General features: G+C 36.7%; 1 protein-coding gene across 1 annotated transcript in view; it reads right to left on the reverse strand.

The window, feature by feature from the left end:
- Positions 1-16,060, reverse strand: part of LOC149794699 (uncharacterized) — a 265,989-nt gene that overhangs the window by 54,751 nt on the left and 195,178 nt on the right. Inside the window, exon 8 of the mRNA XM_089964317.1 lies at positions 11,658-13,572. Within this exon, the coding sequence (XP_089820443.1) occupies positions 11,658-13,572 (1,915 nt within the window). The remainder of the gene's footprint in view (positions 1-11,657; positions 13,573-16,060) is intronic.

Consider the following 16,060-nt stretch of genomic DNA (forward strand, 5'->3'; position numbering starts at 1 on the left):
TCTTCATTCATAATATTCTGACTCCAAAATAGGAAGATATAACTTAATCTGATTGGCTCATACATTTAGTGATTATGGTAATAACATAGGTCACCGGAACATGACTGCTAAGTGGTCATTGTCAGATCTTCATGTAGGACAGTGGAGATAAGACCTTAATCAGACTGCATGAAAATGTATAACATGTTATATTGCATTATTTTAGAACATACCACAATACACACCACAGTATACTGCAATTATATTAATTTATTGTTCTGGGGTAGGGGCCAGACACTTTAAAATAAAATGTCCATCTGTCAATAGTTGGAAACAGTATCTAACTGACACCAAAATAATGCCATATTACATCCATTATATTATCTAAAGCTATGGTCAAGGAACATGATCCTGGACTAAAGTTTCTATGCAGAAATAAATATCCCAAAATCTATAGCTTTCTTTGTTACACTAAATAAACTAAAGGAACCTGTGCTACACGCTATTGTGCAAAAAAATTCCATGTTTCTCCTGACAAGTTTACCACAAAGCTCTGGTCAAGGAACAGGGTCTAGAAGTAAAATTATTATGCATAAATCATTTTCACATTTTGACCTTAATGCATTAAACCCTGGTGATGAGTTTAAGTGGCAGGAGGTAGTAGCCTACTGCCGAGTTATGTAACATCAAGATCATGTATGATACACTAAAGTGGGTGGTATTATAGAAAGGTAGAGATGTAGATCTACAATGATACCAAAAAATCTGGAATTTCTAGTTGCACTACAAAATAAAGATGGAAAAACCTCATTTTTGGGGACCAGATTTTTTCCTCCCCAAAATTCGCCCATGGTTGAAATCCGATTTTGTGTCCGGATTTTAGACTTTCTGGTCTCAGATCTAAGGCAGACCGGTATGAACTGCAAACAGATGAACCTTTTCAAAAAGTAGGATAAGGTGGGCATTTCGAATAAAGAGTGGTCTCGATAAGAAAATAATGGGTTTGTTAAGCAAATAGCCAATGAAAAACAATGTTTCTAACACAACTAGGCATTAGGTTATTTGAAAATCACCTCATCTGGAAGTTGATGTATTCGGATGTATTCAGAAATAGCTTTCAAAATGTGTCTCCTACTTGAATTTCAGACGAAAATGACAAAAACCTCCAGGGGTAATGTGTTAAGGCCCTAAAATTAAAAGACCAGTCTTTGCCATCAGTTAAGTAAAGGTATGGTTGTGAACCAAAATATTTGTACAAGGGTATTTTTTGGACACAATGACCTTGACCATTGCCCTTTTTTTAAACTGAAATCAACTGGCTTCTCTCTTACTCCAATTACATTAATGTAGTTATAAACAGGTAAAAAAAACAGCTAATCAACGGCCACAAGAAAACGCAGTTGAATTTTTACAAGTTTTCAAAAGGATGAGAATCAGTCCAAAAGCTTTAAATTAAGCAGTGAATTACCCTTACACATGGTGTTGTAAAGCTAAGATTACTCATCACTGACATAAGTGACATATGGTTTGAATGTATGAAAGCTAAGGTGTGAAAACACCTTTGCATGAGTTCACATGTAGACTAATAGGGGTTGTTTCAAAACCATTTTACAAATTGTTTTCAGGTGTCATTTTCATGTTACTTTAGGAAGCTACAAAAATTTAGTTGCTTATGTGTCAGTTGATGAACTATTTTGTGATTACAGTAACGTAATCTAGGTACTCCTATCTGTCATGAAAGGTTACAATGTATCCTTTCTGTCCTGCTCATTCTAAAAGATCAAGGTCAAAAGCACACACAATTCTGTAAAATATGAATTATTTACATTGCAATTTGTGTGTGTGTGACTTGGAATTTTAATCTAGCTTAATAATGTTTGTCATATCGCTACGATGTCTGCAGTGTGACAGTTTATAGTGATGTCTAGTACTTGGGCATCATGCCGCAGACGTGTAGTATCATGCCCGGCTTGGTTGCATTATCCTGACACCAGGCTGACCAGAACAAGCACTAACCTCTTAACGCTGAGCTGCTAGTACCCTTTTTTTAAAAATATTTTTAAGTCTTTGGTATAACTTGGCCCGGGTCGGGCTTAAGAGGAGTAGAAGACTACCATCGCCGCAAGCCACAACTATGTGTATGGCAATTTTCTTTTTTTTAAAGTGTATGCATGTTTCTCCTAAGATTCCAAAAGTTTGTGTCTGATGGAACTCATTCTTTTGCAAAATGTGGCTCAGAAACACTGGGGCAATGGGAGAACAGATTTTTGGTTATGTATATAATTTTGAAAAAAAAAATAAAACTGATGCATAACAACCTGATGTCTTTGATGGCTTTCTTCAACTGCAAAGAATCTAGTTACAACTTAAAAAATCTTAATGTGTTTTTCATTATTCAAGCCAAGAAAATAGAAGGTTATGAAGCAGTCTGGCCAAATCCCCACCCCCTAAACATGTTTCAGTTTATTTACTACTGTATGTTAGTGCACTAAGTAATACTTTGTAAGACTGCAAATCTTAAAGTAATTTTCATAGTAACACTCATTTTCTGCCTGAACTTCATGCTATTTCTCCAGTCCACAAAATATTTTCTTGTTTGTTGAGTTAAATGTGTTTTATGTTTACTGTCCTTCTGATAAATAACCTGCCCCTGTTTTGGCATCCCACTTGAAGTTTCCCTGCCTATTACATCAATAGTGTAAAGGCTCTTTACAAGTCTGCTGATGTTCGAGGATGCAGTAACATAGTTACAAAACAGGCCTCATTTCTGGCCATCTACTTTCTCAACAGCAAAACTGAATATTCTTCAAAGTCCTTGTTCCCATAGAAACTGAATATCATTACACAATGAAACTTAACAAAAATCTCAGCATTCAACTTTGCCACTAACCTAATACAGGGTTTTAACGTCATTATTGATTTGAATCAAATTCCTGGTAATGCCAATCCAAGCCTCGGTTTTTCTTCCGATTATGGAAAGAAGGCTGTAACTGTATTGTAATAACATGATTCCATTTAACTCTCAAGTGGCGACAGTCCCAGTTCTGAATGCATTATGGGTCTGATGATCAATGGAATCTTTGCCTGCATTGATTGGGTTCATACACCCAGTACTGTGTACTGTTCAGATGCAGGCTGTCACAAGTGCCTGGGACTATTTATTTTAGGAACAATTTATGTTGTAATTTAATGACTTGCAAAGATATGAAATAAAAGAGGCATTCAGCCAGAGAATCCATAAGTGCAGCCACAGGGAGGTCAAAAGCTTCCTAAAGGGAACATCTCAAAACCCCGCTACACAGAGTACAAAGCACTAAATGAGCTGAAGCACAAAGCACTTGATTTATTGAGCACAAAGCACTTGATTGATTGAGCTGGCAGTGTGATTGAGATCTTCAAAATGGCTGTATTCCTTGAAGGGGAAGGCTGAATCAATGCAGCTATGCTGAATGGAATTACATAAGATCAATATGACCATCTCAGTCAATATGAAAGCATTTGGGGAAGACATGTGATACCAAAAATGCTAATCTCTAAAGTTGCCATTTTCAGAATGATCCTCAAACAATTTTCCAATGACAGGGATCAAGCTTCAGGCTCAACATACTGCTGTGTAAAAAATTCAAGTTTCCAATTTTTTTAAGATAATAAACCATTAGTAAAAGTCCTTAGTGTTTATTTCAGCTAGATATATAGTAATAATTCTGAAATGTAAAACAAAGTTCTTCTTGTTACCATACCCTTTACTGTGATGGGTGTTTATGTAGTGTATAACACTGTGGCCATATATACACTCTACTTGTAATATTTTGTAGTAGAAACAGGTACCAATATTCAAATTGTATATTACCCAGCTTATTCCTTTCGACTAAACAACCATCCCTAATAAACTAATTTGTCATCCCTAATAAACTAACAGTCACGCTTAATAAACCAATGTCATCCCTAATATACTAAAATGTCATCTCTGATATGTCTAATCTGGCAAAGTTGTTTGTTTTGAATCTTTGAGTCCAAAAACACAAATTAGCTTATTAATAAAAGTTCAATTATAAAGAAGAAAATCAATTCATCAATAAATGTATTTCTTTATAAACTGACAACTGACACTTTTAACAAATATCAGTCGATTAGGCCAGAAATGCGTGTGTTGTTTGAGGTCACTAATGGCAAGAGAAAAAAAAGTGATGCAGTAGATAGTGTGCTGAACATCAAGTTTGAATCCTACCATCAACTCTGCCTGGATTGGCTACCATACTAAATTGCCTACTTGTATTGCTTTGCCATAAAACACCAACAATCCAACTTATTTCAAACCTCCTGGATCACAGTGTACATGCAGGTAATAAAGACTACGCCAACAAAAATAAAACTATGCCTTATATTGTTGTTGTTGGGTTTAACGCCATTTTTCAGCACACGATAGGCTATACATGGCGGCCAGTATTAATGGTGGAGGAAGAACCCGGGAAAACCCCGGAAAGAACCACCGACCCACGAGAAGCTACTGGCAAGCTTTCTCACATACCCACAGTAGCCGAATCCGAGACTCGAACCCACGCAGACGGAGGTAAGAGCCTTATATTGTTGAAAAGATCTTATTGAACTTGAGATGAAAAGTTTTTCATTCCAAAATGCGCACAGGATTATTAAAAAAAATGAACTCCAGTAATGGATTTACCAGCTTGATAAGGTGACACAACTTACAATGTCTCTTAATCCACACTGGGGATGCTGAAAGAAACTGCAAGCCTTTTTTTTTTAAAAAAAATTTTTACATTCCATAACAAATTGGCTCAATTCATTTGGGGGCAAAAAGCTTGCAAATTTACAAGAAAACTGTACCTTGCCTTATGTTGCTATTGTGATATACTTTTTAAAGTTCCTGTATCATTACTATTACAAAAGGGTCATATCTGAAATCACTGAAATCCTAATAAAACTTTACACCATGCAAAAATGACATCATTGGGACCAGTCAACCAATAAAGGAGTTGTGAAAATTGAATAGCCAGGCTGGAAATGTTTCTATCAAAGTATTTACAGCATTTGTTTAAGGGGGGGGGGGGGGGCGGCTTTTAATATGGATGTACAGAATTAGAGTGAATGTCATTGGTACATGTCAAGTGTTGTCCATAATTACAGCTAAGCACTTGTCAACCAGATGTTAACAGTTTTTATATCCTGTTCCCCAAGCATCTGTCAAACAATGTATATGGTCAGAAAATCAATAGCTGTTTGAAACTAGTACTTGGAGAATATGAAGATTGTTTTTACTGCTATGCAAAACACAATGAATTTTAACTATATTCTGCACAAGTGTGGAGAAGAAAGAAAAAAAACAAAAAAAAAAAAAAACAAAAAAAAAACAAAAAAACAACCGACATCAACTGCGTAGGGGTCATGTTCCGGCAACCTATGTTATTACCATAATTGCTCATTTTATCAATGAGTAAGCTGAGTCTTACATTTTCGCGTTTGGAAACTAAGCAGTGTGGAAGGAAAGCATGAGTGTTGATTCACTTTCAGATTTTTGAAAGCTGCATTTCCATTGGCTAATAATTCAAAGGTCACCACAACATGACCCTTAAGAGGTCGTCGTCAGATCTTCATGTAGGGCAGCGGAGATTTAATTGTGATCCGATTACAACTGACATTAACAAAGAAATGTGCAGGCTATCTTGGATAAATTACTGACAAATAAATTAGAAGATGACCACGTAAATTTATAAAAAAACATTTAGGGATTATATTAAGAATTGAAGAAGCAGGTGCAAAGTGCCCATAATGTTTGGGTGATGGGTGCTTTAAAAGCAGAAATGGTGTTGGTGTATCAAATCAAGTCAGACAGTCTTTCCTTGGTAGAGAAATGTTCTTGCTTTGGGTTCAGTGCCATTTTTTCAGCACAAGATATGCCACAGATGAGAACAAGTATACCTGGCTGAGGAAGAACCAAAAGGCTGGAATAATATCACAAAAAACAGAGTCTGGTTTTTTTCCTCTTGTCATGGATAAGAATAAAATATGAACAGATACTAAGCCTATGTCTGTCTGTCTGTAATCGGCATACTGGAAATACAACCAATATGTCCGCACTTAACAAATGGCACCACCATAACAATGTCAGACCTGCGAAAACTGAAAATTCCATTAAGCTGAAGTGTAATAATGCTTTGTGTGCTTTGTATCCTGAATCATATCAATATGAGGCAGAGGTGTTGTTTCATCCCTAATCGTGACAAATCAGGTGTAGTTATCTTTGATGTGGATTGTATTCGGCAAGCAATTTCACCGATGTCAAATCAGAAAAACTAAGCTTCTTCCAAACCCAGACTAATCAGTTTTGAATTGCTCTTAAGTCAATGAATCACCTCTGATGAAAAAATACAAATTGTCTGAAACAAACATTTTCTAAATTCTCAAACTGTTGCTGACAATTTCTATACAAAATATATACAAAAAAAATCACCTGCACTGTTCTTTTAATGAAACATAAGATGACAGTACTAAACTGATGTAACTATTTGGGAATCATCAGCACATGTAAGCACATAATGGGTTTAATTATATGGCACAGGTAAATATTACAAGCAATCATGAGAATCCTTGCCAACAAAACCAATGGATTATTTCTTTTCTAAGGGGACCAAGGTGGTTTAGTGGTCCAAGGCATTCACCCTTACAGATCTGCAAACATCTCACCTATCTGCCCATGACTTGGCTCAACCAATGTGGGTATGTGAGAAAGCTTGCCATGGGTCAGTGGTCATTCCTCCACTAAATATACAGGCAACCTTGTATAAACTATCATGCACTGAAAAACTGTGCTAAGCCCAATGGAATCAAAACTTCTTTTCTATTGTCCTTTTGCTTTACATTTCATCCCTTGAAAAATGACAATGGCTCAAAGTGACCTTTATAAATAACTTTAACAGAAGCACTGTATAATGCTTCTTTAACAAAGCCTTTTGTTGCTGGCCAATTTATTTTTACTACCTGGAAAATGGAGAAATGTAAATGCCAATTATGCCCTACCCCAATAATCCCCAACTAACTGCCTCAAATCAATAAAACCCTGTGTGACTTGTGGTGGTGATTCTTGTAACCCTCCTATTGGATAACATGGAAGATATTGCTTTTGGGATCTTTTCAGAGCACTGTCCCCCTTTTGACCTTCCTAGCTACTGACTATTCTAAACAATCAAATATTGTTTACTTCAGAAAATTCTCCAGAGACAAGACCAACAATTGCTATTCTGCTGTCAATAGTGATTTTATCTAACAGGACTTCTCTAATGGAGAAGGAGAAGTGTTGTTTGTACAGGTATTGATCTTTGTTCGGCTTTCACTTTAAAAGTCTGACAGCTACCAAATAACTGTGGCCTTGGTGCCTGCTAAAGCAATTCTTCTTTCATTTACTTTGGCCCACTTTACCTTAATAGAAATACCTAGATATGCAGCAAGTACTGAGCATACAAAAGTATTGAGAAAATTTGATCAACAATAGTATCAATACTAGCTTACATATGACATTCTAAATACAGTCTAGTATGGTATTAAGCTCCCCAGTTGATCATTATTATTATTATTCACAAACTTATTACAAGTCATGTTTTTTCTTCTTCACGACTTCAATATAGAGCTGGTTTATACAAAAGTTACTAAAGTACTGTAATGGGTGTGGTGGGGGCTTTGGTAGAATAATGATATATAAAAATGTCCAGCAACTTTGAATTTTGGTTTATGTATCTGTTTTAAAACATAAATGATATATTCAACACATTTACAAAACACAACGGAAGACCATGCTTGATGACAAGGCTATTCCCACAATACAAATCTCCAACTGTACCACCATGCTTGATGACAAGGCTATTCCCACAACACAAATCTCCAACTGTAAGACCATGCTTGATGACAAGGCTATTCCCACAACACAAATCTCCAATTGTAAGACCATGCTTGATGACAAGGCTATTCCCACAACACAGACCTCCAAATGTAAGACCATGCTTGATAACAATGCAATTTCCCACAACACAGAACTCCAACTGTAAGACCATGCTTGATGACAAGGCTATTCCCATAACACAAATCTCCAACTGCAAGACCATGCTTGATGACAAGGCTATTCCCACAACACAAATCTTCAACTGTAAGACCACGCTTGATGACAATGCAATTTAACACAACACAAATCTCCAACTGTAAGACCATGCTTGATGACATGGCTATTCCCACAACACAAATCTCCAACTGTAAGACCATGCTGGATGACAAGGCTATTCCCACAACACAGACCTCCAAATGTAAGACCATGCTTGATAACAATGCAATTTAACACAACACAGAACTCCAACTGTAAGACCATGCTTGATGACAAGGCTATACCCACACAAATCTCCAACTGTAAGACCATGCTTGATGACAAGGCTATTCCCACAACACAAATCTCCAACTGTAAGACCACGCTTGATGACAATGCAATTTAACACAACACAAATCTCCAACTGTAAGACCATGCTTGATGACACAGCTATTCCCACAACACAGATCTCCAACTGTAAGACCATGCTTGATGACAAGGCTATTCCCACAACACAAATCTCCAACTGTAAGACCATGCTGGATGACCAGGCTATTCCCACAACACAAATCTCCAACTGTAAGACCATGCTGGATGACAAGGCTATTCCCACAACACAGACCTCCAACTGTAAGACCATGCTTGATAACAATGCAATTTAACACAACACAAATCTCCAACTGTAAGACCATGCTTGATGACAAGGCTATTTCCACAACACAAATCTCCAACTGTAAGACCATGCTGGATGACAAGGCTATTCCCACAACACAGACCTCCAAATGTAAAACCATGCTTGATAACAATGCAGTTTAACACAACACAGAACTCCAACTGTAAGACCATACTTGATGACAAGACCATTACTCACACCTTGTATTACCAACAATAAAACCAAGCATGATAATAACTTCCACTTCCAAATACAATGCAACCCCGCTATAATGTAATAATTGGGGTTAAAAAATTGGAGCATGTTAATAGCAGAGTTGCGTTAATGCTGGGTTCTATAGTATTTTACTTTTATCAGAGAACAACACATTGGCACATATACATGTCTAATGTATATCATGAATAGGGTATCGACACTGTTTACTATTGTACCTTTGTGTTATTCAGTTCATCCATAATGCATGTAATTCCATTGAAAAATTGCACAGAGATTTAAAATATTCAATAATTTTGTCACAGATCATTGCCTGAATTCAAGGTCTAATATATATCATGAACAGAGTATTAACACCGTTTACTTACCATCTGATATCGTACCGTCATGGCATGCAGCTAATCCATAATACATGTAATTCCATTACAAAATTTGCATACATACTGAAACTATTCAATCATTTTGTCACAGCTCATTATATGCCTAAATCCAATGGAAAAAATTAACAGCAAACTTAGGTTAAGAAAGACAAAGCTCATGTACAGTTCATTACGTTCCAGGGTCTATGAATGTTGTCTGTACAAATTTCATACTGCAAAGAATTGCTTGTATGCGTTTCCGTGTATCTATATACATTGTAAATTCCCAATAATTACCACTTGTATGCCTATTTGTTCGATAGACTACTGCAAGAATAATTAACAATCAACACATGCTTTCAGTGTGCATATAACCTTTACTTCAGATCTTGTGAATATCGAAAGAAACATAAAAACTACAACACTAAACATTGCTCAAAGTGCAAAGTCAATCTGGCTGCATAACTCCCAAATTTTAAATTTCATTATTTCTTAAAAAATCTGTCTAGTGGAGTCTGCTTCTTTGCTGTGAACTATTGGCTTCTAACAAAGTCAAGAATGCTTCTGACTTGGAGGATTTTGACGCTGTCCATATTTTGAGTTTCCAGCCATCTCAAACTGGCTACTAGATGGTCAACTGCCTCTAACACTTTTGGTGGGGGAGTTGGGGTGCCATCATCATCATCATTAGCATCACTGGTTTCGGGCTCCAGTTGTGCAGCTTCATTATCCCCTCTGACATCTGCAACAATTTCATCATCTGAGATGTGCTCATAAATGGGACAGATATCATCTGCTGAATGCCAGTTGGGGATATAATGATGACTGTGCTCATAATCTCTGAGTGCTTCTTTGGCTGAAGTACATGCTCTTCAGTGAATCCTGTGAAACCAATCAGGATTCAGAGAACAGCCTTGGTGTCCATGATAGACAGATGGATTACTGCCTTAGATCAAGGAAAATTAGTTGGAACCATACAAGCTGATCTTAGAAAAGCATTTCACCTTGTTGATCATACTATTCTTATCAATAAAATATGCATTTAACAATGTGACAATTCCATGATTGATTGGTTTACATCAATGTTCATATCTAACAATGACAAAATATTATGTCAAAATAAATGGTATTTTTTAAAAATAAAGATGGAGTGATCCTAGGCACACTCCTCTTCCTTAATTCATATGTGATCTGCCAATTAAAATAGGCAACTGTATTTCATCTACCTGACTTACATCAGACTTCAAATAGCTCAAATCAGACCTAAAACTTTCCCTTCTGACAGTCTTACTTAGATTCCTGGTGTAGGGAAAATGGCATGAAAGTAAACACAGACAAGTATTAATGATTAATATCCAACAAAAGAGTGGAAATTTGGAAACTACTCTCAATGGGATTTGTCTACCAATGGTTATCCATGACAATATCCCCGGGGTGACTGTCGACAATTTGCAATGGAATGAACATATTTAAGTCTTACATCATAAAGTCAATTCATGGCTGTGGCTATTTAGCAAGACAAGGCTATACCTATGAACTAAACATGTTAAAAATGCTATATACAAGAATACCTATATTACCGTAATGTTAGCTGTGGAATCACTTCTGACAAACATATTAACAAATTATTCTGCGTGCATAAAAAAAAGATATTGCAGACTCATCTTAGATAATGCTGAAAAACATCCAAATATAATAAATTGTCAAAAGTGAACAAATATTTTGGAGAAAGGCTACACTGGTGAACAAAATTTCAATAATATGGCCATTGAACTATTTCATACTAGAAAACAAGGCATCTACGCTAGTCAAGGTTCCAATAACCCTATCTATACCTCGGCATATCGACCAGATGCGATGTTAAACTTACCAAGTATCCATTTTAGGTTAATTGCCACCACCGTTTTCAGCCGATGTACAATGCACCATGCTATTTATTAGTTGGCATTATATATCAAGGGAGGCAACACATGAAATCCAATTAGATGTCGCTAGGACAAAACACCAATATAGCTGTTCGATCCACAAAAATGTAGATAGGGCTATCGGAACATTGGCTAGCGAAGAAGGAAAACAAGGATACACTCCCAGTTTAAGAATTTCAGCTAACCAACTTTCCATCCAAAATCAATATATATAAATATATATATATATATATATATATATATATATATATATATATATATATATATATATAAAACTTATTAACATTGGTGTGTGTGTGTGTGCATGTGTGTTTGTTTGCAGGTGTGTAAATATGCATATAATGGCCACAAGGAGGATTAGTTCCATCCAACTAAGTGTGTCGCCCTCTTTAAAAATAGTCATTATTATTATTCCTACTTACCGTTCTAATCTTTCCTTTTCTTGTCGCTCCCTCTCCTGTCTCCTTTCCCTTTCAATTCGTTCTCTTTCCAAGCGTTCTCTCTCTAATCGATCTCGCTCCAGGCGCTCCCTCTCCTGACGTTCACGTTCCAACTCGCGTTCTCTAAACAGTGCCATATCCCGGACTAGTTCCTCTTGATGTTTGGCAAGGAGCCATGGTGGGGGCACAGGGACTGAGGGATATTTCTGCTGCCAAATGAGTTCTAACTGATTGCTATTGAGACTCCCATGTGGTTGGTATGACATGGACAGTAACTGGGCCTGAGCTGCTGATGTGTACTGTGCCAGCGCAAGCTGTTGTTGCTGTGCTAATCGGTGGTGCAACAGTGTGGTTTGATCCACCTGTGGAATTCCATGAGGCAACATGCTTGACAGAAGCTGGGGTGGATACCCTACTGGGGGTATTACAGGGGTGTGCGAGGAAGCATGTGAAAGAGCTGGGGATGTGGAAAGTCCTGATGCTTGTTGAGGAATTGGAACAGGTGTGTGAACTGAAGGAAAAGAGGACTTGTGTGATCCCAGCATGCTTTGCACATTACTCTGCACAGGATTTTTACGCATAAGCTCAGGGTCCCTGTAGGGATTTACAGGTTCAGATCTGTCCACAATAAGTGGACTTGAAGAAGGACTTTGTTTTGAACTTCTTAAATCCTCCAAATGTGAATTAGACCTTTTGATTTCATCACTTAAACCTGAACTGGATCGTCCACTTTGACTGCTTCTTGAGAGTGATCGCTCCTCAACCTTAACAAAAGCTGAATTTGAATTATGAATATTGTTAACTGAGGAATTTATTTCAGACCTCACAGGTTTATAATCCCTGAAAGAATCAGCTCGTTCATAACTCAAATCACATGTGGGTGAGGAAGACACAGAAGCTGAGGTAGATGATGACTTTTCTTCACCATCCACTCTGCATTTTTCTGTTCGTGTTAATTTAGCAATCTGGTCAGTGACTGAATGGTTAACATCAATGTTAGCACTGGATGGAATAGAAGAAGGGGGTTTATCAGATGAATTATTACCCCCTGTCAATAACAACTGTTTCTTTTTTATATAGTGCATAGTATCCTGCGATTTCCTAGGATTGTCCAATTCAACTCCTGAAGAATTTTGGCTTTCAGACAAACTGGGATTGCATGCTGTAGGTAGCGTGTTTTCAGCTGAATTCTTTACAACAGTCTCAACTACCTTTTCTATAACTTTCTCAATAACTTTTTCCCTCTCTTTCTTCGCAGCCTTTTCAGAGGAAGATTGCTTGAGGGAATATAACTGAGGTTTTTTAGTCTTAGTTTTGTCAAGTTTTTCACTATTTTCACTTCTGATATTACCTTTTGCAAGCAAACATTGCTCTTTTGATTTTTCCTTCTTGTTTTTCCCTGAATTCCCTGGAATTTTACCTACACCCTTGTCATCTGATTTGAAGTCCAGTTTAACTGGTGAGGGTGAAGTTTTATCATCTTTCTGCTTTGGGGACCTTGATTTTCCTGAATTTATAGCAGCATCTACATGTTTTTTGGGTGATGAATCAACAGAAGCCACTTGATCTTCCGAGCCTGATGCTTCTTTTTTAACCTCTTTCGTTTTACTTTTACCCTTATCAACCCAAATTTCTTTTTCTTTCACTTCTCCTGCCTTATTGGCCTCTTTTGATGGTGTAGTCCTTTGGGAAGTTTTTGGAGGTGTGGATTCCACTGAATCAGAACATGTTCCCTTCTTAGCAACACTACCACTATTTACATCTTCTTCTGACTGTGATCGATTTCTAGAACAATGTCCAGAATTCTTCTTTGTTCCTACTATGTCAATTGTATCCTCAAGGCGCCTTTTTCGATCACACTTCTGTGGTCTTGATCTCAAACTCTGCTTGTCACATGCTGAAAATGTATAATAAAACCTGAAGGATCAATTAGTTAAAAAGATGTACAATAAGAGATGAGGCAAAAAAGAAATGGCTTTTAAATACCAATCTGTGTTTTTTTCCATGTGTATATGTAAAGATAAAAAAGCTATTAACTGACACAAACTGTGACGACCATGAATAACACCAAAATCAAAAACTTCTTTTTTTCTGAAAGTAAACTAAAAATGTGCACTTGTATACAACAAAGACAAAGACCTATGCAACCAAAGATCTTTACCTTTTGTGCAATAAAATATTATGTGTTACCATTATCTCTTTCAAGTACACCCACAAGCTATTATAATGTCAAAACTAGACCTGTTAATCCAGAGACTGATCCATAAGATTCTCATATCTACGCACAAATATTTATCTACACGAGCAAAAGATAGGACAAACAGCAGCCACCCAGTAAATGTAATGGTAGGCTGGGTGACTCCATACTGAATATTTGCCTAGGGCTGTACATACAACCCAGTAAGGCACATGAATTCCGTACAAGTAATACATGTAACTTGACCTGCAGATACAGCATTTCCTGCAGGAACAAAAGTTATTTCAATATATCCTGTAATCAGGCAGCTTGGGTATGATTTAGTGTAGCTTATTAAACAAATGCGTTGTTTTATCATTTTGAACTTGTAGTTTAGACCCTGAGACACTGGAGATCAGAGATAAAAATTCAATGTATGCATTAAATACCTATACAGGGATCACAGATGCATAGATTGGCCTACTTTTTGTGCAGTTTGATAAAATGTCACCTCAAACGTACTTATTTCATTGGCAAGAATAATTTGATATAATCTTTTTCTGGATCCTTTTCTGCGCCGATTTGGAAGAGAACCAACTGCTTGTGACAAATCCTTTATAAATCCAAAGAGCTGTAGAAATTTTTTACACAAGTTTTACTCAAGCATATCAGTTTATTTAAAGAATAATTTTGGAATCTATTTGTAACTCGGTAGCACTTGTTATAAAATATAAAATAATTTTATACTGGGCTAATGAACTAGTTACAATTTATTCCTCCTGACTCTTTAAAATTTGCTTGCACCTCGATTTTTTGCTCCCCAGTGAGTGCATGTAATGATGGCTTCAAAAGCGACTGGGAAAAGTTATAGAAAATCTACACTTTTTTCAATTTTAGTTTTGTTCAGAGTTTTGTCACAATAAAGCCAGTTCTAGAGCTTTGATGCTACATGCATTTTGTACCTTAGTATTGAATTTTTGGGGGAGAAATTTAGGGTTTCATTGTGTTTCGTACACACATGGAATAATGACATTATCCAAAATGATATGGCTCTAGACGCTGGACTTCACTCTTTACCCATGGTGTTAATATCATGGTCATCAGAATGTAATTGATCGTAGAAATTTATGGACAATGTTTTAAGGAAGAGATCATATATATACTTAAAAAACAGATTAGCTTAGTGTAGTGTACTGTATCAGCTCCCTTGAATCTATCAAATCAGTGACTATCCTTGTGTGTACGATTTGTGTCCATACATGTGGTAATAGTTTCAATTAATGAAACGCCTGCCAAGGTTTTATTCTTTTGTAATCTTTATCTGGGGTGTTAGTACAGGTTTTTCCATGAAATTAAATGCCTACAAATATGTCAACTCTGATAGGCTATAAACCACACACTTAAGTACCCACAATTTTTCTTTCAATACAAACTGAGACTCATGAAAATAGATGATGCTACAGTATCCAAATAAAATGGGAGCTGTATGCATTCAGTATCCAGGGGCATACCAAGACAGCCAATACAGGCTGCATGGATGGGTCCTAAACATGTTCAGGATTACGAGTCCAACATTCTAACAATGCTTCTGCTCACCTATTACAGAGAAGCATTCAGTTCTTAGTTTCCTACCATTGTGAAGTCTAACAAAATGCCTTAAAGAAAGACTTCGCACAACCCTTATTGTAAATTCATACATATAAAAGTCAGCACTGGTCCAGAGGTCTGCATGCCAAACTAGTGTTTGAAATTGCATGGTTTCAAATCCTACCATCAGATCAGCTAGGGTTGGAACTATGGTTAAATCACTTTACTCCTGTTCACTAACTATAGTCTTAATATACCTCCCTGTTTGTTTTTACCCCCCCCCCAAACAATTTAAAAAACAGTAACCTTTTAATGTTATAAAAAGTGCACAGAACTTAGTCGATTCATTCACTGATTTATAATTTCTAACCGGACTGTGAGAAAAGTGGCCCTAACACCATCATCGTCTGTGTGTTTCAATATAATAAATGGACATGCTCAAGATCCATTTCCAGTTCCTTGACAAGTCCATTTTCAGCAACGGGGTGTGTGCACAACTACAGATGTACATACGTATGTCATCTGCTTACGATATTGACAATGTCTAAGCAAGCAAAGGAAAAGAACGACAACATATTGGCCTTTCACATGGATTTAATTTCTATGCTCATGTGTGCAAAGG

This window comes from Sinohyriopsis cumingii, chromosome 7, assembly GCF_028554795.1.
Source record: "Sinohyriopsis cumingii isolate HCF-2022 chromosome 7, ASM2855479v2, whole genome shotgun sequence".
Taxonomy (NCBI): domain Eukaryota; kingdom Metazoa; phylum Mollusca; class Bivalvia; order Unionida; family Unionidae; genus Sinohyriopsis; species Sinohyriopsis cumingii.